Raw genomic sequence first — 25,377 nt, 5'->3', positions numbered from 1 at the left:
GGAGCATATCTTAATAATCTTTGTAGTCTTCGCATGCTTAGCCCTAGAAAACTGTATTGTTTAATGAATATTTAATTGAATTGACTATTAAAATGGTTACACTAATGGTAGTAACTCAGATAATTAACATGAGTACAAGGTTTATCATTTCTTAAATGCTTTTTAAAAAACATATTCTGGGCTTCCCTGGTGGCACAGTGGTTGAGAGTGCGCCTGTCGATGCAGGGGACACGGGTTCGTGCCCAGTCCAGGAAGATCCCACATGCTGTGGAGCAACTAAGCTCATGTGCCACAACTACTGAGCCTGCACGCCACAACTACTGAAGCCCGTGCTCCTAGAGCCTGTGCTCTGCAACAAGAGAAGCCACCATAATGAGAAGCCCATGCTCTGCAGAAAAGAATAGCTCCCACTCGCCCTAGAGAAAGCCTGTGCGCAACAACAAAGACCCAATGCAGCCAAAAATGAATAAATAAGATAAATAAATTTTACAAAAAGACACATGCACCCCAATATTCATTGCAGCACTATTTACAATAGCCAGGACATGGAAACAACATAAATGTCCATCAAGAGAGGAATGGATAGGGCTTCCTTGGTGGCGCAGTTGAGAGTCTGCCTGCCAATGCAAGGGACACGGGTTTGAGCCCTGGTCTGGGTAGATCCCACATGCCGCGGAGCGGCTGGGCCCGTGAGCCATGGCTACCAAGCTTGCGCGTTGGGAGCCTGTGCTCCGCAACAGGAGAGACCACAACAGTGAGAAGCCCATGTACCGCAAAAAAAAACAAACAAAAACAAAAACAAAAAAAAAGAGAGAAAAAAGGAATGGATAAAGAAGATGTGGTATATATAGATACAGTGGAATATTACTCAGCCATAAAAAGGAACGAAATTGGGTCATTTGTAGAGACGTGGATGGACCTAGACACTGTCATACAGAGTGAAGTAAGTCAGAAAAAGAAAAACAAACATCATATATTAACATATATGTGGAATCTGAAAAAGTTGATGTAGACGATCTTATTGACAAAGCAGAAATAGAGGCACAGATAAAGAGAACAAATGTATGGATACCAAGGAGGAAGGGGGGGTAGGATGAATTGGGAGATTGTGATTGTCATATATACACTATTGATACTATGTATAAAATAGATAACTATTGAGAACATACTGTATAGCACAGGGAACTCCACTCAATGCTCTGTGATAACCTAAATGGGAAGGAAATCATGTTGACTTTTAATGTAATGAAACATATATTTTAACCTATGTTTTTCTCTAATGATCAAACAAAACAATGCCTTTTGCCTACCCTGCAATTAAAGTAAGAAATTGAGCATGTTTTTACTTTACTTTAGTTTTTTTTATCTTACCTTAAAATATTTTAGGAACCATTCTATTATAGAACCAATGACACAAAGGTTTTTTTTAATTCATGTTTTTTTTCCAAAAACACTTTTTAGCTTATGTATTTAACTCTGGAACTAATTTTTTAAAACACATAATTATTCGTAGGCTGATTCACATGGACCATTGATCCTTTTATATCTTGACTTCCTTATTTTCAAGTTATTACTTTTAATTCTTTTTCATGTCTTATTGAGTAGGTCTGTGAATAAGTTTCAAGGAAGGCCAAGGAAGTGAAATTGCTTCTGATTCTTAGATTTCTGAAGATATCTTTCCACTGCTTGTACTCATGAATTAAATTTGGTTTGGAATGGTATGCTTAGATCATGAGTTTCCTCTTTAGAGGAGCAGGTCTTACTCCATTTGGAGATGGTGAATAAAGATTTAAGTTAAGCTTGTTTTTTTCCATTTGTTGGTAAACTATTATTTTCTGTCTGGTTGCTTTAATGAAATTCTCTTTACTCTGCATTTGCAAGCTATATCCAGGTATGGTTTTTATCCTATTAAAATCTTGATTTTTTTTTACACTAAGAAAAATATATTTCTTTTCTGTTGGTTATTATAATTCTGCTCCTTTTGTTCCAGCATTTTCAGGAATATTTCAGGAATATTTCTTATCCATGGGTTGTATTTCTACTATTTTCACTCTGTGTTGATTATCATCTCATGCCATTTCATCATTTTTTTAAATTAATTAATTTATTTTTAGCTGTGTTGGGTCTTCACTGCTGCGCGTGGGCTTTCCCTAGTTGCAGCGGGTGGGGGCTAATCTTCACTGTGGTACACAGGCTTCTCATTGTGGTGGCTTCTCTTGTTGCAGAGCATGGGCTCTAGGCACACAGGCTCAGTAGTTGTAGCTCACAGGCTCTAGAGCACAGGCTCTAGAGCACAGGCTCAGCAGATGTGGCACACGGGCTTAGTTGCCCCACGGCATGTGGAATCTTCCCAGACCAGGGCTCAAACCCGTGTCCCCTACATTGGCAGGCGGATTCTTAACCACTGCATCACCAGCGAAGTCCCCATGCCATTTCATCTTTATCCTTTACTTCTACAGTCTTGGAAAGCTAGTTCATAGATTACATTTTCTCCATTGTTAGTTCTGCTTATAAGTGCATCTTTGCCTTTGATCACATCCTTCTCTTACTTTGGCTGGCTCCATGTTTGATAAGGCAGGGAATGTGGAGAGACTTAAACCCACCTGGATGTGTCCTGGGCATCTGGCAGGAACTCTCCTCAGACCTACAACTGAAGGATGGAGTGGTTTGCACAAACCTGGCCCAACTTCCAGCAGGTACTCATCAGTCTCTCTGTTTCACAAGGTGGATTTTGACCATTTCTGCTCCCAGGGCTCTTCTGCCGCAGAGCATTTCCGAAGAGACTACCCATCCCCATGTGCCATTCATCCTCCTCCCGCTCTGTGTTGTACTGGGAGATGTAATCTTGGAATCAATATAAAAAGAGACAAACTGAAGGGGGAGAGTTTCATGGGACCCAATTCTGGTCCTCTTGGAACATAATTCCTTTGCAGAAGGGGAGCCGTGGTCTGACTTCAGGTTATGGTAGCCCTGAGGTCCTGAGCCTGGGTAGAAAGTGGGATAAGTAAAGCCTTCTCTTGGGGTCTTGTTGTCTATTCCATGTTGGGATGAGGAGATGAAACAGATATTGCTGGGGCGGGGGTGTTTCCTCAAACCAACCCCATTGGTACAGTACTTGGTGCAAATTCCCTCTAGATTTCTTATCAATGCTGATAAGAAGTTTTATGTTTTTGCAGAACGTCATGGGCATTTTAATAGGAAATAGAGTGCATCTCAGGCTAATTCAATGGTTAATTTTCACATGTGCCTGATGCACGCCCCCCACCAAGAAAACAATGTATTCACTATTACATCCAGACAATGACTCTTCAATTCCAATAACGGTTCAAAATTACCCCACTCATCAACTCCCATGGCAGCCAAACGACACTTGCAGGTAAAATTCTAAAAGATGCCGCACAAGAGATAATCACTAGCATCAGGGCCTCCAAAGCGAGCAAGGCTGTCATGCAAAATGGCTTGTAGAAATTCTAGCCATTTCCAGAAGCTTGTAATTACGCTGACTCATCCTGTATTACATTAGCAGATAGTTCACCAGCAAGAATATGCCTTAAACACCAAAAGGAAAAATATAACACAATGTATCTTTACCTTATAATAAATCCGGACCACCAAACCCCGCTGAAGAACCCTTCATGAAAATTGACTGCTTTCAACAGAAAGGCGAGATTACCGACTGTGTCCATGTTAAACGCCAGGAAACTGAAGGAAAAACACAGTGACCATCATTATTACTTTGGCCTCACCAAAGAATTTCAATTTGAAAGAAATAGGGTTTGTATCTTCAAAAAGAATTTCCTCCCAATAGATAAGTAGTGTAAGTACACGTAATCATCCCCTTGCATCTCTTACTTGCTGTATTTTGTGCCTCTTCTCGCTATTTTTTGGATGAATGCTTGGATCTAGTTATTCTATGTGGTCATCCTCGTGATATAAGGATAATTTGGTTTACTGCTTTTTCCACTTATGGCTTTTTTAATCTTTTAAAGAATATTTTATTTAGCTTTTAAAAAAAATTTATTGAAGTGTACCTGATGTACAATATTGTATGTTACAGGTGTACAATATAATGATTCACAATTTTTTTTTTTTTTTCTTTTGCGGTACGCGGGCCTCTCACTGTTGTGGCCTCTTCCATTGTGGAGCACAGGCTCCGGAGGCGCAGGCTCCGGAGGCGCAGGCTCATCGGCCATGGCTCATGGGCCCAGCCGCTCCACGGCATGTGGGATCTTCCCAGACCAGGGCACGAACCTGTGTCCCCTGCATCGGCAGGTGGACTCTCAACCATTGCGCCACCAGGGAAGCCCGATTCACAATTTTTAAAGGTTATACTCCATTTAGTTATTATAAAATATTGGCTATATTCCCTGTGTTGTACAATATATCCTTGTAGCTTATTTTATACCTAATAATTTATACCACTTACTATTGTATTAAAATAGTGTTTAATATTTTACATAGTCTTCCTTCATTAACAGCTATATAATTTTCATGAAGTAGGTTTATAATAATTTACCCAACATTGTTGGACATTTGTTATAACAGTGATTATAAATGAATAGTAGTAGTCAAATATATCTGTCACAAAGTACTTGGCAATGAATAATATTTCTCAAATACATTATGTATTTATTGCTAACTATTGCTGTGAATTATTCAATAATCTCAATAATTCTGTGATGTGGATACTACAATTAACCAATATACAGTTGGGAGAATCTGAGGCTCTGCAAGATTCAGTAACCTGCTCAAGGTCACAGAGGCAGAACACGTTCAAGCTCAGTGTTGTCTCAGGGGATGCCCGTATTGAAGGGAAGAGGAGCCCCAGAGGGCAGTGAGAGGGGTGTGGACAAGCGCAGGGTAGAGCGTGTCACAGAGACGGTGACTTTCTTCAGCAGGAAGTAATTTCCATCTTCCCCATATGGCAAATGAGGAAACTGAGGCACATGGGAGTTAAGAGATTTAGGCACAAACAGACTCAAAACACCCAAATCTCCCTCAAAAACTCTTGGAGCTTTTCATCATGCAACTCTGCCTTTTGGGGTGATTTTGTCCCCCTAACCCTCCATGAAACTTCTGTCTTTCGAACTTAGAATTAACTAAGGAGTTAATTCACAGTTAGGGTTTCCCATATCTCAGCTACCCCTTTGCCCTCCCCTTCCCCCAGATCTTTGGGAAGTAAGTTATTATAAGACCCAAATAATTTAGATTCTCTTTAATTAAAATTTAAAACCTACACGTAGCTTGTTGTTGCTTAATCAGAAGCCACAAGAGAAATATTAAGAAGCACTGATACAGTGCTTTTGAGAATCATCCTCCATTTAGACAAGTAAGATGGGAGGTTACTTACATGCCAGTTTCACGGTAATTTAAATTATATCAATACTTATTCTGAATCTAGTCTTTAGAAGATTGGGTTTCTGTTTCAAACTATTTCACAAAAGCTGTAAAGAACTTTCATATTCTACTGAAAAGCATGTTTTAGTCATTCCAGGGACTGTTACTATGAAACATGGAGACTGTGAATGTTGTTATTAGAAACTACCTTTCCTGGGATATTTATTGTAGAACGCTGTCCACCTGAGGTTGTGAACAGCATGCACCACAGGAAGTGGACTTCATCCACCCACCCTATCATAGTCACCTACCAAGCATGACTGTGCCACATGGCTCTAGGAGCTCACCCAGCATAGAAGACTAGGCAGAGTATCTTAAAAGTAGGAAAATCACTAAGGGCAACCTCCTTGTATTTCACAAGAAGGTCAAAATGACTCTAAATTTAAATAAAATTTAAATTAAATTCAAAGGTACATCATGAGTCATCAGGAAGCTGCAAATGGAAACCACAATGAGGTAGCATAATAAATCCACCAGAATGACTGAAACTAAATAGACTGACAACTTCAAATGTTGACAAGGATAAGGAGTAACCAGAACTCTCATACTTGTTGATGGACTGTAGAACCGTAAAACCACACTGGAAAAAGTTATCAGTTTCTCATAAAACTAAATACACGTAACCCATGACTCAGCAATTCCATTCCTACTATTTGCCTTAGAGAAATAAAAACACATTCATGAAAACACTTGTATACAAATGTTCACGGAAGTTCTGCTCAGAGGAGTGAAAACCTGTTAATATCCGAGGTGTCTACCTGTCACGAGAATGGAAAACAATACAATCATACGCCAATAAAATGGACAACCTAGAAGAAATGGATAAAGTCCTAGAAACGTATGCTCTTTCAAGACCGAATGAAGAAGAAATAGAAAATATGAACAGACTAATTACGAGTAATAAAATTGAATCAGTAAAAGAACCAAACAAACTAAAAAAACTCCCAACAAACAAAAGTCCAGGACAAGGTGGCTTCATAGGTGAATTCTACCAAAAATTTAAAGAACAAGTAACACCCATCTTTCTCAAACTACCCCAAAATATCGAAGAGAAAGGAACACTTCTGAACTCATTATATGAGGCCAGCATCACCCTGATACAAAAACCAGTAAAGATATTAGACAAGGGGAGGCCTTCAAGGTGGTGGAGGAGTAAGCCGTGGAGATCAACTTCCTCCCCCAAAATACATCAGAAATACATCTACATGTGGAACAACTCCTACAGAACACCTACTGAATGCTGGCAGAAGACCTCAGACTTCCCAAAAGATATATATATATTTTTCCTTTTTCTCTTTTTGTCAGTGTGTATGCGTATGCTTCTTTGTGCAATTTTTGTCTGTATAGCTTTGCTTTTACCATTTGTCCTAGGGATCTGTCTGTCAGGGTTGTTTTTTTTTTTTTCTTTTTTTTCGGTACGCGGGCCTCTCACTGTTGTGGCCTCTTCCGTTGTGGAGCACAGGCTCCGGACACGCAGCCTCAGCGGCCATGGCTCACGGGCCCAGCCGCTCCGCAGCATGTGGGATCTTCCCAGACAGGGGCACGAACCCGTGTCCCCTGCATCGGCAGGCAAACCCTCAACCACTGTGCCACCAGGGAAGCTCCGGGGTTTTTTTTTAGTATAGTTTTTAGCACTTGTTATTATTGGTGGATTTGTTTTTTGGTTTGGTTGCTCTCTTTCTTTCTTTCCCTCCCTCCCTCCTTCCCGCCCTCCTTTCCTTCCTTCCTTTCTTTTTTCTCCTTTTTCTTCTGAGCCGTGTGGCTGAAAGGGTCTTGGTGCCCTGGCCAGGTATAAGGCCTGTGCCTCTGAGGTGGGAGAGCCAAATTCAGGACACTGGTCCACAAGATACCTCCTAGCTCCACATAATATCAAACGGCGAAAACTCTTCCCAGAGATCTCCATCTCAACACTAAGACCCAGCTCCACTCAATGACCAGAAAGCTACAGTGCTGGACACCCTATGCCAAACAACTAGCAAGACAGGAACACAACCCAACCCGTTAGCAGAGAGGCTGCCTAAAATCATAATAAGGTCACAGGCACCCCAAAACACACTATCAGATGAAGTCCTGCCCACCACAAAGACAGGATCCAGCCTCATCCACCAGAACACAGGCACAAGTCCCCTCCACCAGGAACCCTATACAAAGCACTGAACCATCTTTACCCACTGGGGGTAGACAGCAAAAATAACGGGAACTACGAACCTGCAGCCTGTGAAAAGGAGACCCCCAAACACAGTAAGTTAAGCAAAATGAGAAGACAGAGAAACACACAGCAGATGAAGGAGCAAGGTAAAAACCCATCAGACCGGGCTTCCCTGGTGGTGCAGTGGTTGAGAGTCCACCTGCCGATGCAGGGGACACGAATTCATGTCCCGGTCCGGGAAGATCCCACGTGCCGTGGAGCAGCTGGGCCTATGAGCCATGGCCGCTGAGCCTGCGTGTCCGGAGCCTGTGCTTCACAACGGGAGAGGCCACAACAGTGAGAGGCCCGCGTACCGCAAAAAAAAACAAACAAAAACAAAAACGCATCATATCAAACAAATGAAGAGGAAATAGGCAGTCTACCTGAAAAAGAATTCAGAGTAATGACAGTGAAGATGATCCAAAATCTTGTAAATAGAATGGAGAAAAGGCAAGAAACGTTTAACAAGGACCTCGAAGAACTAAAGAGCAAACAAACAATGATGAACAACACAATACATGTAATTAAAAATTCTCTAGAAGGAATCAATAGCAGAATAACTGAGGCAGAAGAATGGATAAGTGACCTGGAAGATAAAATAGTGGAAATAACTACTGCAGAGCAGAATAAAGAAAAAAGAATGAAAAGAATTGAGGACAGTCTCAGAGACCTCTGGGACAACAGTAAATGCACCAACATTTGAATTATAGGGGTCACAGAAGAAGAAGAGAAAAAGAAAGGGTCTGAGAAAATATTTGAAGAGATTCTTGTTGAAAACTTCCCTAACATGGGAAAAGAAACAGTCAGTCAAATCCAGGAAGTACAGAGAGTCCCATACAGGATAAATCTAGGAGAAACACGTCAAGACACATATTAATCAAACTGCCAAAAATTAAATACAAAGAAAAAATATTAAAAGCAGCAAGGGAAAAACAGCAAATAACATACAAGGGAATCCCCATAAGGTTAACAGCTGATCTTTCAGCAGAAACTCTGCAAGCCAGAAGGGAGTGGCAGGACATATTTAAAGTGATGAAAGTGAAGAACCTACAACCAAGATTACTCTACCCAGCAAGGATCTCATTCAGATTCAAAGGCAAAATTAGAACCTTTACAGACAAGCAAAAGCTAAGAGAATTAAGCACCACAAAACCAACTTTACAACAAATGCTAAAGGAACTTCTCTAGGCAGGAAACAAGACAGAAGGAAAAGACCTACAATAACAAACCCAATACAATTAAGAAAATGGTAATAGGGACATACATATTGATAACTACCTTAAATGTAAATGAATTAATGCTCCAACCAAAAGACACAAAATGGCTGAGTGGATACAAAAACAAGACCCGTATATATGCTGTCTACAAGAGACCCACTTCAGACCTAGGGACATACAGACTGAAAGTGAGGGGATGGAAAAAGATATTCCATGCAACTGGAAATCAAAAGAAAGCTGGAGTAGCAGTTCTCATATTAGACAAAATAGACTTTAAAATAAACACTATTACAAGAGACAAAGAAGGACACTCCATAATGATCAAGGGATCAATCCAAGAAGATATAACAATTGTAAATATTTATGCACCCAACATAGGAGCACCTCAAAACACAAGGTAAATGCTAACAGCCATAAAAGGGGAAATTTACAGTAACACAAGAAGAATAGGAGACGGTAACACCCCACTTTCACCAATGGACAGATCATCCAAAATGAATTAAACAAGGAAACACTAGCTTTAAATGATACATTAAACAAGATGGACTTAACTGACAGTTATAGGACATTCCATCCAAAAACAACAGAATACACTTTCTTCTCAACTGCTCATGGAACATTCTCCAGGATAGATCATATCTTGGGTCACAAATCAAGCCTTCTTAAATTTAAGAAAATTGCAATCATATCAAGTATCTTCTCCGACCACAACACTATGAGACTAGATGTCAATTACACGACGAAATCTGTAAAAAATACACACACCTGGAGGCTAAACAATATACTACTTAATAACCAAGAGATCACTAAAGAAATGAGAGGAAACCAAAAAATACCTAGACACAAATGACAATGAAAACATGACAACCCAAAACCTATGGAATGCAGCAAAAGCAGTTCAAAGAGGGAAGTTTATGGCAATACAATACTACCTCAAGAAACAAGAAAAATCTCAAATAACCGAAATTTACACCTAAAGCAATTAGAGAAAGAACAAAAATACCCCAAAGTTAGCAGAAGGAAAGAAATCATAAAGATCAGATCAGAAATAAATGAAAAAGAAATGAAGGAAATGAGAGCAAAGATCAATTAAACTAAAAGCTCGTTCTTTGAGAAATTAAACAAAATTGATAAACCACTAGCCAGACTCATCAAGAAAAAAAAAGGGAGAAGACTCAAATAAATAGAATTAGAAATGAAAAAGGAGAAGCAACAACAGACACTGCAGAAATACAAAGGATCATGAGAGATTACTACAAGCAACTACATGCCAATAAAATGGACACCCTGGAAGAAATGGACAAATTCTTAGAAAAGCACGACCTTCCAAAACTGAACCAGGAAGAAATAAGAAATATAAACAGGCCAATCACAAGCCCTGAAATTGAGACTGTGATGAAAAATCTTCCAACAAACAAAACCCCAGGACCAGATGGCTTCACAGGTGAATTCTATCAAACATTTAGAGATGAGCTAACACCTATCCTTCTCAAAGTCTTCCAAAATATAGCAGAAGAAGGAACACTCCCAAACTCATTCTATGAGGCCACTGTCACCCTAATACCAAAACCAGACAAAGATGTCACAAAGAAAGAAAACTACAGGCCAATATCACTGATGAACATAGATGCAAATGCTCCTCAACAAAATACCAGCAAACAGAATCCAACAGCACATTAAAAGGATCATACACCATGATCAAGTGGGGTTTACCCCAGGAAGGCAAGGATTCTTCAATATATGCAAATCGATCAATGTGATACACCATATTAACAACTTGAAGGAGAAAAACCATATGATCATCTCAGTAGATGCAGAGAAAGCTTTAGACAAAATTCAACACCATTTATGATAAAAACCCTCCAGAAAGTAGGCATAGAAGGAACTTACCTCAACATATCAAAGGCCATATATGACAAATTCACAGCCAACATTGTTCTCAATGGTGAAAAACTGAAACCATTTCCACTAAAATCAGGAACAAGACAAGGTTGCCCACTCTCACCACTACTATTCAACATAGTTTTGGAAGTTTTAGCCACAGCAATCAGAGAAGAAAAAGAAATAAAAGGAATCCAAATCAGAAAAGAAGAAGTAACGCTGTCACTGTTTGCAGATGACATGATACTATACATACAGAATCCTAAAGATGTTACCAGGAAACCACTACAGCTAATCAATGAATTTGGTAACTTAGCAAGATACAAAATTAATGCACAGAAATCTCTTGCAATCCTATATGCTAATGATGAAAAATATGAAAGAGAAATTAGGGAAACACTCTCATTTACCATTGCAGCAAAAAGAATAAAATACCTAGGAATAAACCTACCTAAGGAGACAAAAGACCTGTATGCAGAAATCTATAAGACACTGATGAAAGAAATTAAAGATAATACAAACAGATGTAGAGATATATCATGTTCTTGGATTGGAAGAATCAACATTGTGAAAATGACTATACTACCCAACGCGATCTACAGATTCAAAGTAATTCCTATCAAACTACCAATGGCATTTTTCACAGAACTATAACAAAATATCTCACAATTTGTATGGCAACACAAAAGACCCCAAATAGCCAAAGCAATATTGAGAAAGAAAAATGGAGCTGGAGCAATCAGGCTCCTGTACTTCAGACTATACTACAAAGCCACAGTATTCAAGACAGTATGGTACTGGCACAAAAACAGACATATAGATCAGTGGAACAGGATAGAAAACCCAGAGATAAATCCACGCACATATGGTCACCTTATCTTTGATAAAGGAGGCAAGAATATACAATGGAGAAAAGACAGCCTCTTCAATAAGTGTGCTGGGAAAACTGGAGAGCTACATGTAAAAGAATGAAATTAGAACACTCCCTAACATCATACACAAAAATAAACTCAAAATGGATTAAAGACCTAAATGTAAGGCCAGACACTATCAAACTCTTAGAAGAAAACATAGGCAGAACACTCTATGACATAAATCACAGAAAGATCCTTTTTGACCCACCACCTAGAGAAATGGAAATAAAACCAGAAATAAAGAAATGGGACCTAATGAAACTGAAAGCTTTTTCACAGCAAAGGAAACCATAAACAAGACGAAAAGACAACCCTCAGAATGGGAGAAAATATTTGCAAATGAAGCAACTGACAAAGGATTAATCTCCAAAATTTACAAGCAGCTCAATATCAAAAAAAACAAACAACCCAATCCAAAAATGGGCAGAATACCTTAATAGATATTTCTCCAAAGAAGATATACAGATTGCCAATAGACACATGAAAGGATGCTCAACATCACTAATCATTAGAGAAATGCAAATCAAAACTACAATGAGGTATCACCTCACACCAGTCAGAATGGCCATGATCAAAAAATCTATACAGAACAAATGCTGGAGAGGGTTTGGAGAAAAGGGAACCCTCTTGCACTGTTGGGGGGAATGTAAATTGATACAGCCACTATGGAGAACAGCATGGAGGTTCCTTAAAAAACTAAAAATAGAACTACCATACGATCCAGCAATCCCACTCCTGGGCATATATCCTGAGAAAACCATAATTCAAAAAGAGTCATGTACCACAATGTTCACTGCAGCTCTATTTACAATAGCCAGGACATGGAAGCAACGTAAGTGTACATTGACAGATGAATGGATAAAGAAGATTGGCACATATATACAATGGAATATTACTCAGTCATAAAAAGAAACGATATTGAGTTATTTGTAGTGAAGTGGATGGACCTAGAGTCTGTCATACAGAGTGAAGTAGGTCAGAAAGAGAAAAACAAATACCGTATGCTAACATACATATATATATATATATACACACACACATATATATATATGGAATATTTAAAAAAAAAGGTTCTGAAGAAACTAGGGGCAGGACAAGAATATAGATGCAGATGTAGAGAATGGAGTTGAGGACATGGGGAGGGGGAAGGGTAAGCTGGGATGAAGTGAGATAGTGGCATGGACTTGTATACACTACCAAATGTAAAACAGATAGAGGGAAGCAGCCGCATAGCACAGGGAGATCAGTTCAGTGCTTTGTCACCACCTAGAGGGGTGGGATAGGGAGGGTGGGAAGGAGACGCAAGAGGGAGGAGATATGGGGATATATGTATATGTATGGCTGACTCACTTTGTTATAAAGCAGAAACCAGCACACCATTGTAAAGCAGTTATACTCCAATAAAGATGTTATAAAAAGAAGATTTGTGTCTTTCATTGTAGGTAAATTCTACATAAGTAGAAAAACCTGTAACCAAATATTGAACTCTAGTTAGTGATGCTCATACCAAATTATTTATTATTTAGAAGTATATTGATGTCTGCTGTTTACTTTGAAGTGCACCAGCAAAAGAAAAGATGAATTGAAGGATGGGTTGAGGGGTTGGTACAGGGGTACATATGTGATACAGTAATCACAGCCACAGGTTAAGAGTTGACTCTCTATGGTGAGTATATGAATGTTCCCTACAATTATTTCAATTTCCCTGAGTGTCTGAAAATGTTCATAATGTAAATGGCACAGCATTCAAGTACAGCACAGAAGCTTGCCTTTCCTCAGCCTCCACAGTCTCCTGGGGATCCACAGGCTGATGAGATCTGTGAGGGCCCCAGTGTCAACCCCTTAGGAGAGGGGGAGAGGCAGCACTCATTGGGACAAGAAAGGGCAGAACCAAGTACAGCCCCAATCAGAGCCAAGCCCTGGCCTCCTCACCTAGTCTCATGGAACCTTTCCAGTACCATGACTGACTCCCCCCACTGTTCAGATGAAGGCTAGCCTCTGGGGGTCCATACAAATGGCCGCCTACCTGGAGGGATTTCAGGGCACCAGGAAGTTCTCACCCCTTCTTTCCTCCTGTCCCCACCTGCTCATGGGTACTTCTCTTGTGAGTTGTCAGTAAGACTGCCATCCAACGGCTCTACTTGCATGTAAGGTCCATGAAGGCTGAGAACCCACAGTTACTGCTGTATTGTTAACACCTAGAGAAGTGCCCCATACACTATGTGTGTGGAAATGTGTTGGATGACAAAGGCTTTTCTTAATATACATAAAAATCAGAGTAAGTAAGGTTTGGGGACTTAAGGAGATAAACACAGCCAGACTGAATCAGTAAAACCGGGATGTGTGGGAGAGAGAAGTGCACTGTTTTGGAGGTTAATAACAGAGACAAAATAAATGGACTGGAACTTTCCAAATATTTACAATTGGAATACTGCCTTTGGCACATCTCAAGTCTATCTTGGAAGACTTGCTAGAAATATAGATTTGCATATCGGCAAGAGTCTGTTTTGCTTTCGAAATGATGGAAACAAGCCCTGCTCCGCTATCTGGAAGAGAAATGGAGGGGCAGATGATATGTAGCTAGCTAGGGAACACGATTCCTGAATGGATGGAACTGATTCTGATGGGAATTGTACTGTTCTTTCAACTCCTTATATGTTGGAAATTTTCCAGCTAATAAACTTCGGGGAAAGCTATCAGCACCACAAAATGCCCATTCAGGGCTAGAAATATTAAAAAGATTCACTGACTTTTTAGAGTGTGCAAGGACAAACTGAGACAAAACCAAGGGAAACTGTATAAAATAAAAACTTAAAAAAAAAAAAACACCCCCAAACCGAGCGAGACTTAAGTGAAACAGTCCTAGGATATGGGATCTGATGTTTCCAGCTTTAAGATAGACTACAGTTTGAATAAACAGGAACCTGAGCAGTAGTTTAAAAAAAAAAGGGGAGGAGGACAGAACGCAGATTTTTAAAATTTCACTTCATGCCAACAGATATGAAATGTCCCATATTATATATATTGTGTTTTCCATGTCTTTTATTAGGATTGTAAGATTATACTTTTTAATGAATAGTTTCCTTGGAAATTAGTTCAATACATTTGGGTTATGAAGACCAAAGTCTCCCTCCAAATAAAAATAATAATTTTCAAAATGCACAAAAGGAGGAAGCACAATAAACTCCTCAAAAGTAGCACAAAGGAGGCAGCACATTTATGAGCATAAATCAATAAACACAATTGAGAGTTTCTCAAGCATGCAGGGGTTATTTACCATATTAACTGATTAAAGAAGAAATATCAGAATAGATAAAAATCATTTGCAGTAAAATTCATCTACTAATAAGAAGAATATGTTAAAAATAACAGTAAAAGGAGCTTCTTTAGGAAGTAAAGTGTGTCTATCAAAAAACTTTAGCAAATGTCATTCTTAATAGTGAAATATTAAACTAATTCTTTTTAAAACCAGGGATAAAATACTTTCTCACAAAAAAGAATAACTGGAAAGGAAGAAAGAAAAATTCATTATCTGCAGATAGTAGGACTGTCTACCTCAAAGAACCTATAGTCACATTTAAAAGAAATTTTTTTACGGTCAGGTTTATATATTGTACAAAATCCAACTGTGCGTATAATAAATCAGCAACAACAAAACCCAGAATTTTAAAAATATTCTTTTTACAACAACAACAAATTCTAGTGTACCTAGTAATAAATCTGTCTAACGTTATACTATGTTTGAAAGAAATTTTCAAACTCTGGGAGACACTTGGGAGATTAACATTTCTGAGAGGAAGTTCACTTTTATAACCGTGTCAATTTTTCTGCAAATCTTCAGATTTAATACACTGTCAAAGAAAATTCCAGTAGATTTTTTAAAATTGTGGTAACATAACATAAAATCTACTACCTTAACCATTTTTAAGAGTACAGTTCAGTGGCATTAAGTACATTCACTTGATCATGCAACCATCACCAATATGCATCTCCAAACTTTTTTCACCTTCCCAAACTGAGATTCTGTACCCAGCGAACACTAACTCCCATTTCTTCCTCCTCCTAGCCCCTGGTAACCACTATTTTACTTTGTCTCTATGAATTTGGCTACTCTAGATACCTTATATAAGGGCAACTATACAAAATTTGTCCTTTTGGTGTATGCAAGTTCTTTTTTTTTTTTTGGAGGAACTTGACAAACTTAACTCTAAAACTTATGTGGACATGCAAAAGACCCAGAATAGCCAACAATTCTGAATTATATTTTAAAGGTAATAATATAATAATATTATATATAATAAGCACCATATAATACTATTATACTATTATAAACCTAGTGGAATTGAGATGGTGTATTGTTGAATTAAGAATATACAAACAGTCTAGGACCCAAATAGCCCCCAAATGGACTCCTGCATATATAAAAGTTTAATAAATGTCAGAGGGGACATTCCACATCACTTGGGAAAGACAGTCAATTCAGTATATGGGGCTGGAACAACTGACAATCTCTACAGGAGAAAAAAAAAAATGAAATTAAATCCCTCCCTCACACCACAGACAAAAGTTTCTAATGGATTCAAGAGTTAAATGTGAAAGGTGAAACTCTCAAACTCTCAAACTCTCAAACTTTAAAAAGTGTATATTTCATGACATCAAAGACAAGATATGGAAAAGATTGATAAACTCAATTGTAATTTAAGAATTTTTGTTAATCAAAAAACACCATAAAGAAAATATAAGACAAGCCACAAACTTGGAGAAGAGAACTGTAACATCTAAAAGTCAATAAGACTAAGACCAAAAAAAAAAAAAAAAAGAAAGAAAAATTGGCAAAAGGCATGACAGGCATTTCACATAGGAAGAAATACAAATGGCAAATAGACGTGTGAAAGCATACTCGGTTGTAAGAGTAATATGAAAATGCAATTTTAAAGCATAGTGAGAGATCTTTTTCTTATGTTATATCGACAAAAATTAAGTCTGATAATACCAAGTGTTAGCTCCATAAGACACATGCTGCTGGTGGGGATATAAATTTGTACAATCAGTGAAAAATAATTTGCCATGATGTAGTAAAGTTGAACATTGGCACACCCACAACACAGCACTCTCACTCCTGGGTCATATATGCTACTGAGGAGTGTTTTTCAATCAATAGATTGCAAATGGCTAAAATGGCTCATGAAATCAGTTTAAAGGATTGAGATCAGTATTTTTAAAAAACAAAATGAAAAATATCAGAGAGCATTATGAGTAATAGGATGAGCATTGTTTCATGAAATGTTTGTTTCATTCGTGTCTGTGGTGGGGAGGGAGGGCAGGAGACTCTATGGGTGTGTGGGTGTCCATGGTGATGGAGAACGTATTTCTCTGAGTCACAGCAACTAAATTTGAAAGCCCTGTAGAAATTCTTGCCCACGTTCCCCAGAAAACATATACAAGATTTTTCAGGAGAGCGTGTTCCAAATGTCAAAAAGACAACCCAAGTATCCACTGATACTGGAGATTAAACTGGACGAGCAACTTGTGGCACAGACACATGATGAAATATTATGAGCACAGACAGAAGCTCTCCAACCACACACAACCACTTGGATGAACCTGAAAACCGGAAGCTATAGAATACCACACACATTATGCCTTATTTACCAAGTTTAAAGACAATACGAAAAAATCAATGGAAACAACCCAAAGCACAGATCCTGAAGCCAGACTATCTGGGTTCAAATCCTAGCTCTGTCACCTAGTGGCATGTAACCTTGGGCAAAACACTTAACCTCTGTGCCTGTTTCCTCATCTGTGAAATGGAAATAATAACCTACCTCATGGGGTGTTTAGGATTAAAACCTGTAAAGTCCTTGGAACAGTGAACATGCCAAAAAGAAGGAACAGGTGTAGGAAGAACAGAATTAGCAATGTTCTGGTTCTTAAGTTGGTTTGTGGGTGCGTGAGTACTGAAGATACATATTCATTTATTTTTTCCACATATCAATATTTTTTAAATTTTATATTGGAGTATAGTTGATTTACAACATTGTGTTAGTTTCAGGTGTACAGCAAAGTGGTTTAGCTATACACATACATATATCTATGCTTTTTCAGATTCTTTTCCCATATAGGTTATTACAGCGTAGTGAGTAGAGTTCCCTATGCCATACAGTAGGTTCTTGTTGATTCTCTCTTTTATATCAATATTTAAAATTTAAACAGGAGTGAGTTGTGCCATGACAAGGCCCTGTATACTCGGGCTCAAGAATAAGACATCGGGTCAACGATGTTGGCAGCCTGAATGGTCACATACCTGGTTCTCAGCTTGTCACCCCCTGATTCCGTCCAGTTTCGGAGCAGGCTAGAGATGGGTCTTTCTTCATACTGCTTGGTGTACTGAGCCAGCAGTTCCTGAACCACAACCTGCACATAGAGTTTATCACTTGTCAGCCATTTGTCAAAAACGCAATAAATGACAGAGTGTCTTTAACTGCTGCAGCAAGGTAAGGTCCAGCTACTTCTAGCAAACCCTTTGGAAGGACCCAAAGACAAGACTCATCCTTCATGAGACCTCCACTTCCCCACAGCAGGTGTGTGGCCCTTACTCACCACTCTCCCTCCATTCCCCATGGCCAGCTTAACTAGCTAACTGCTCTCTTTTCCCTTTGAGGCATCAGCCTTTAATGTGGTCCCAAGACCAACCATTTTAGGTGACACTTCAGATAAAACCTACTTGCCTTCCCTGGACCAGATGGGTGGCTGGTCTGTTTTGTTTTTTGCCTCTGATATTCTACGGTTGATTAGGCCTTTGGGGAATCATACGGAAATGTACAGTAAAACAGTCTCCATCAATTGCTTTCCTCACAGCTTTAAAGTTAGAACGTGGGCCTAAAACACTGCATGTTTGTCCAGGTTTGTTAAAAGAAGATGTCCAGGGCTAGGCTGCTGTAGAGAGAGGCCCAGGTGACGGTGAGCAGCAGCTGCTAGGCTGCTAGGCTGCAGTGAGGCCACCTTGGGCCAGGCTGCCCCGCCGAGCCTCCAGCGGACTGCCAGGCAGGAGTGAGCCCCGGCGAGGCCAGCAGAGGAATCACTTCACGAGAGCTCAGCCCAAACTGCCAACCTACAAACAATGAACTAACAATTGCGTGTCGTTATAAGGCACTAACTTTGGGGGTGGGGTTGTTTCACAGCCATAAGTTGCTTATTCATTCTCATATGAGTACCAATTTTAGAATATTTCCTTCTTCATTTCACATACATTCATGTTTTTATATAGATTACATAAAATGTTATAATGCTTTCAATCAGTAGGATATCATAAATGATATTTTCGGTTCACAATTTTGGATTCTATTTATCTGTTTAATGGCTGTATAATATTCTTTGGAGAAATCATACCTAATTAGACATTTCCATTCAACTAGATATTTATGTTGTTTCCAATTCTATGCTGTCATTAATATCCTTGGTATCAATATATTCAGACAAATAGCACTGTCCTCTTTTTGATTATTGCCTGAGGATAAATCCAATGAGCTTGACTGATGCAATGGTTCTTAAAGAGGGCCGCCCTGACTATGAGAGGGATGCTGGAAACTTCTCAAGGTACATTTGCCTGGGTGACTTTATCGGCATTGGTGGGCAAAGCCAGGCAATGCATGGGACACTCTAACCCAACAGAGGACTGTGCCACGTCCAGTGTCCTGTTGAATGCCATGCGCTCACACTCATGAAGCCAATCGACAGCCCAGAGCCTGACTCTTACACTAAAGCTTTCAGATTCTCCCCAACCTGGGTCTGTGGAAGATTAAACTTCCCTGCCCCCTTGAATTCGAGGCAGCCATGGGACTGGCTTTAGGTCAGTGACATGTAATTTGGCACGATGTTCCCAGTTATGATTGGTCCATAGCCTGGACTTTGGTCTACATTGGAGATGCTACAGCAACCCCATGTATAGAGGCATTGTTAAGTCTTACTATGTTGTTATGTTTATTACACATTCCTTTTGTTTCTTTGAAGTATTGTCTTGAATTCTTGAAATCATGTGTCTAGATAAGTTATATTACCCATGACTTCATTTCAGGATAATCAAGGGGGTGTCACAAAATATTTACTATGAAAAAGAGGGCATTAGGTCCAATGAGCCTGAGGATCGCCGTATTATGGGTCGAAGGACCTAAACTTTATTGTGGCTTCTGCTATACATAGTAAGTGTAAAAATCGAACACTACTAGCAATGGGAAAATGGGAGAAATTAACTTTGACTAGAATTAAACTTAAAATGATATAGCAATCAAGGTCAGTTTCACCGACATCACTAGGATTAACACATCCTTTGTTTTTGTTCTTCTGTTAAAGTTATGATGGCTCTAACTCCATCACGCTTTGTTACAAGAGCAAAAACATTCCCAGCATTAAAAATTGGTCTGATTCCCACCCCTCCCATCATACTTTTACCTGCTTTATTTTTCCACATTGAATTTATTGCTACCTGAGGACAGAGAGCATTCCAACTTGCTATTGGTTTCTTGTCCTTCTGCTGCCTGCAAGGCAAGTACCAGGAGGTCGGAATTTATTCATCTTTGTGCCCTCAGACAATGTGCAACACAGAGACAGGAGCTGAGGAATCTTTCTTAAATAAGTGAATAAATAAATAAATCTCCTTCCTATGTTTAGTATCTCATCTGATCTTTTCAATTCCTTAATAATTTCCTTTAACTTTTGTCTCTACGTCCACCTTTCTGATTTAAGCAACTTACATTGGGAAAATCAACTCGTTTTAGCTGGATTTAAAATTAGAAGAACACAGGGCTTCCCTGGTGGCGCAGCGGTTGAGAGTCCGCCTGCCGATACAGGGGACATGGCTTCGTGCCCCAGTCCAGGAAGATCCCACATGCCACGGAGTGGCTGGGCCCGTGGGCCATGGCCTCTGAGCCTGCGCGTCCGGAGCCTGTGCTCCGCAACTGGAGAGGCCACGACAGTGAGAGGCCCGCATACCGCAAAAAAAAAAAAAAAAAATTAGAAGAACATAATAACTCAGTTTAGGTGCTAAACTTAAAAGATAGACACACTGGGGCCTAGCTAATATCACAAAAGCAGATTCCTCAGTTTACGTCTTTGCTCCTTTCTCTTTACTTTTTGCTCCTTGCTTTTAGAATCATTCCTCTTTTTCTAGGTCATGAGACAAGAAAACCTGATTTTTAAAAATGAGTTTATTTTCTGCTATTGATGCCCCTTGGTGAAGAATTAAGTGGTTGAAGCTATCAGCTACCATGGGGTTTGGGCAGGACAGTCTCTAAATTCAGTACTTTATTTGATAAATGACCAGGGGGAAGCAAAGATAGATCAGTCACCCTCTCAACTGAGCGTGCAATGAAGATGTGCTTTTTTAACCTCATGTATGTGTTCCTGAATACATTATAACATATATATAAATTATATAAAAAATAATAAAATTTAAAATATAAATTATATAACATTATATAAAATATATAATATACTATATTTAAATATATATAATTTTAACTTTCTATTTTAAAATAATTATATACACAAAAAGTTGCAAAATTAAAATAGAACAGAGGGGTTTTGTATAGTCATCACCCAGATTACCCCAAAAGTGATATCTCACGTGCAATAATGATGATCAAAACTAGGAAATTCAGTAAAATTTGTATACATTTAATGTTTTAGTTGTAACAGAGATTTCATTATTTAAAAATGAACCCAGTAGTAAAATAAACCTATTTTATAAAATAAAATATATTTCCTTTCAATACAAGTAATTACATCCTTATCTAGGTCTGGTGTTTTGAAAACTTACACCAGATTTTCTTAAGACAACCTGTGAGGTTCTTTCTTTCCAGGTGATTGTTTCTGTGGTGGTGGTGTTTTTGTGGCTCTTCACACAGTTCTCTTGTTCAACATGTGAATACTCTTTATTTTCTTCTATTTACTTGATAAATTCCCAGGGATTGAGTCCTGCTGCACCTGCTCAGGAGCCCCTTTCTTAAGAGAACTCCAGGGGACTAAGCAGCTAGAACAGCTATGTTCTTGCCTTTTGTAAAATATCCCATCTGCAGAAGGAATCAAGCTAATCTACAGCAACATTTGGAAGCCATGAGCCTGAGCAAGTATGCAGAATAATGACACCACAAACATGCATTTGTAACGAATATCCTGCATCAGGGAACACTGATTATGGAGCATCGATAAAAATTACTATTTAGGTCGAATGGCTTTTCAAGGCATCTACGAAGCAACTAGCATTTCTACATGCTGAGTATTTCACTGATTTATGCCAGCTACAGTGAAACTTGGATTTAAAAGTCTAACAAGTAGTATCTGGTACCAAGGCAGAAACGCTTAGAGTCAATTAGGATAGCAAACACGGTCTCTAAGGAAAAGCCAGCAGATGTCATCCGCTCTGTAACAGGACAAGGCAGGTAGTGAGGCTGCACTCAGGTCTATACCACGTAGGGAGATGGAGTCACTCAAAGTGGCAGTAATTGTGGCAATGGGGTCCCAAATCATGCCCTAGGCAGGACCGGCTATGGAATTTGGGACCTGGGGCAAAACAAAAATGCAGGGTCCCTTGTTCAAAAACGATTAAGAATTTCAAGATGGTGAGAGCAGAGCAGCAAACCAAGCACAGGCCCTTCTGAGCACGAGGTCCTGTACGACTGCACAGATTTTGCCCCACGAAGCTGGACCTGGCCCTGAGGGTCCCAGGAGGATGGGCAGACACAAAAGTAATTGCGTGTTCTGTGTTTTTATTACAGCTACTTCTGGCAACTCAAGGTACCTTAGGGCAGCTCAGGTGTCACTCAGGGAGTGAGGTTGCAGAAAAGGCCAACTGGACATGATCCTCCACTAAGGACGTTATTTTCCTCTTTTAGATGCTGGATATCCCATCAAGGTAAGAAGGAAAGAAAAAGAGAGAAAGAGAGGAAGGAAGGAAGGAAGGGACGGAGGGAGGAAGGAAGGAAGAAAGAAGGAAAGAAAGAAAGAAAGAAAAAGAAAGAAGGAAGGAAGGAAGGAAAGAAAGAAGAAAGAAAGAAAGAAAGAAAGAAAGAGAAAGAAAGAAAGAAAGAAGGAAGGAAAGAAAGAAGAAAAAAAGAAAGAAAGAAAGAAAGAAAGAAAGAAAGAAAGAAAAGAAAGAAGGAAGGAAGGAAGGAAGGAAGGAAAGAAAGAAGAAAGAAAGAAAGAGGGAAGGAAGGAAGGAAAGAAGGAAGAAGGAAGGAAAGAAGGAAGAAGGAAGGAAAGAAGGAAGGGAGACAAGGAGACAGAGAGAGAGAGGGAGGGAGAGAGACTGATTTCCGTGCAGAAAATGAAGTCACTTTGATGAGCACAGAAGTACAGATAAAGGTTCAGAAGGCTCTCTTTCTCCCAAACCTCACACATGGAGCTCTTGAGGAGAACTTTCAATAGTTAGATGCTGGAACATCTGGTTTTGAAAGAATTAGTGCCAGCTCTGTTATGGGTCAATGGATTTGGAAAGAGAAAACGAAAACGTCTGTTCAAACTACCTTGGTCAGCTTTTCTAAGAGTTCATCATCTAAACGTCCCTCCAAGTTCCCCAAAATGAACGAGCACGTTTTGTAAATGCTTCGTATCGATTCTATCCCCAAGCAGATCTTCGAGCTGTCCCCCTCCCGCTATTTCCAATGGCAGCCCCCTGGCCTGGGCAGCACCTCCTTCCTCTAGGCTGAGACTCCGTCCCAAGCCTGCTCTTGCTGCCCCACCGATGGCCTTCGCGGCCTTCACTAGGCTGGCCTCTGCCTACCTCTGGTCCGATTTCACACGCCTCTCTTTGTTTCTGCCATCATCAGGGGTGATTCTGCGTGTAACTCCCCATCTGTAGATCTCTGGGAAGGTACGTTGGAACTATTTGCCTCTGATTCTGCTGGGTCAGGCAGACCCTCAGCTCACGCCCTTGTTCTCTCTCTCCAAGAGGCCCTCAGAAGAGGAAAGCAGTTTCGCCTCTCAGGAAAGCAGAGTTGTCATCTGCAGACTGATCACCCCCGTACCGGCTGCTCCTTGTACCCCTGCTCTTGCAGCCAGACCTCAGTGCCTTTTAGAACTGATACTCGAGGCCCTGCAGTTGGGTTGACCCAACCTCTGATTTCAGGAGTATCGGCACTGTGTTTTTTCTGGCAACTCAACATCTCCACCTGCTGACCACTAGGGTTCACCTACAGCCAGAAGGCTGGGGCCCCAGTGAGAATGTCCTTTCTGGTTTACTGTGCGGTTCTTTCCAGGAGCAGAGGGTGTCCAGGTTCTGCAGCCTGAGGTCCAGTCCTCACCCAACACCATACCTGTCCCCAAACCCCATTGTAATACCTGAGGTCCAGCTCATCTGGGAGAAGAATCTGGGATTCACCCCAGTGATGGGGGTGGGGAGAACATTAGGGCTGAAGAGTAAGGTGTGCATGTGCGTGTGTGTGTGTGTGTGTGTGTGTGTGTGTGTGTGTGTGTGTGGCCTTTATTCTCTTGAAGAGGCCTCCCTCCCTTTCTTTGTTACTCTTTCTTCTTTCTCTCCCCTCCTTCACTTTTTATATTTAAGGGAGGCACTATTTCTTTTCATGGTTTTAAATAAATTTGATTTTTAAATTTTTTCAATTTTTTGGAAATTTTTAAAAACTTCAAGCCATATTATGGTCTTAAATAAAAAGTAAATGTCTCCTTTCCAATCCCTTACCTCCAGGACCTCACTCCAGAAATATCCATTCTGAAGTAGTTTTTGTTCTCCTAGAAGCAGCAGCTTCCAAAGGTCAAGGTCAAACAGATTCCTGTGTTATGTTTTAGTCTGCTTCCGATTTGGAACACACTTTTTATTGAGTAGCTTTACTTTTCCTGGAGTCTTAATGGACTATTTCTCCCCTTGTTTCAAGAAGAACCATATGCCTTTTCCATCATCACTAAGACCTCCCTGCTTCTTAATCATTCTATTTGTTGACCCGAAATCATTTCCTTCTCAAAGTCATTCTTGTGTTCCTTCTGACTTCCTGTTCTAATTTGGACTAATTGTGTTCTGGGCCTGCTACACCACTACTACGCAGGTATTTCTTTATACATACTCCTCTTGGATTAGCTCCAGAAAGCATAGATGTCTAATTCTTAATTCCTTTTATGCTTTTCTCCAGTTCATCTACAAGTATTGTTCAGAAAGTGCATGGCAAGGTAAACTTCCTGAGCATTTGAATATCTGTAAATCTGGCTCATATGTGATGAATAATTTAGCTAGCTATAAAATTTTACGTTCAAAGTAACTTTCTTCTGAATTCTAAAGGCATTGTTCCATTTTATTTCAGACCTGGTCACTCAAAGTGTGGTCCACAGACCAGCAGCGTCAACACCACCGAGGAGCTTGCTAGAAAGCAGAAATGCGGACCCACCCCAGAATCTGAATATGAACAAGATCCCTAGGAACGTATGGGTGCAGCGGAGTTGAGAGGCGCTGCCCCAGCCTTCAGCGCTGCCGCTAATAGGGCTGAGGTCAATCTGACTCTCTTTTCTTAGTAAATAATCTGATGTTTCCTCAGTCTAAAGTTTGGCGGCCCTCTCTTTGTCCTTACTTGGTGATCTGAAATTCTCCAGGCTGTTTTCAGGCTCTGACCTTTTCTGGTGGGTCCTGCCAATTTCAAGACTTGTGACTCTTTTCAGACCTGGGAAATTGTCTTCTTTTATTTCTCTGGATTTGTCTGCCTGTCTGTGTTCTCTGCTCCCTCTTTCAGGAATGTCATCAGTTTCCTAGACATGATCATCCATGTCTCTCAGCCTTTCCCTT

General features: G+C 39.8%; 1 protein-coding gene across 1 annotated transcript in view; it reads right to left on the bottom strand.

The window, feature by feature from the left end:
- ACOXL (acyl-CoA oxidase like) overlaps positions 1–25,377 on the bottom strand; it is a 382,696-nt gene that overhangs the window by 110,358 nt on the left and 246,961 nt on the right. The window contains 3 exon segments of the mRNA XM_073791125.1: positions 3,592–3,635; positions 3,638–3,702; positions 17,902–18,011. Of these exon segments, the coding sequence (XP_073647226.1) occupies positions 3,592–3,635; positions 3,638–3,702; positions 17,902–18,011 (219 nt within the window).

Source organism: Tursiops truncatus, chromosome 14, assembly GCF_011762595.2.
Source record: "Tursiops truncatus isolate mTurTru1 chromosome 14, mTurTru1.mat.Y, whole genome shotgun sequence".
Lineage (NCBI taxonomy): Eukaryota > Metazoa > Chordata > Mammalia > Artiodactyla > Delphinidae > Tursiops > Tursiops truncatus.
Note: the sequence above shows the minus strand (reverse complement) of the source record. Positions and strands in the feature narration are given on the sequence as shown.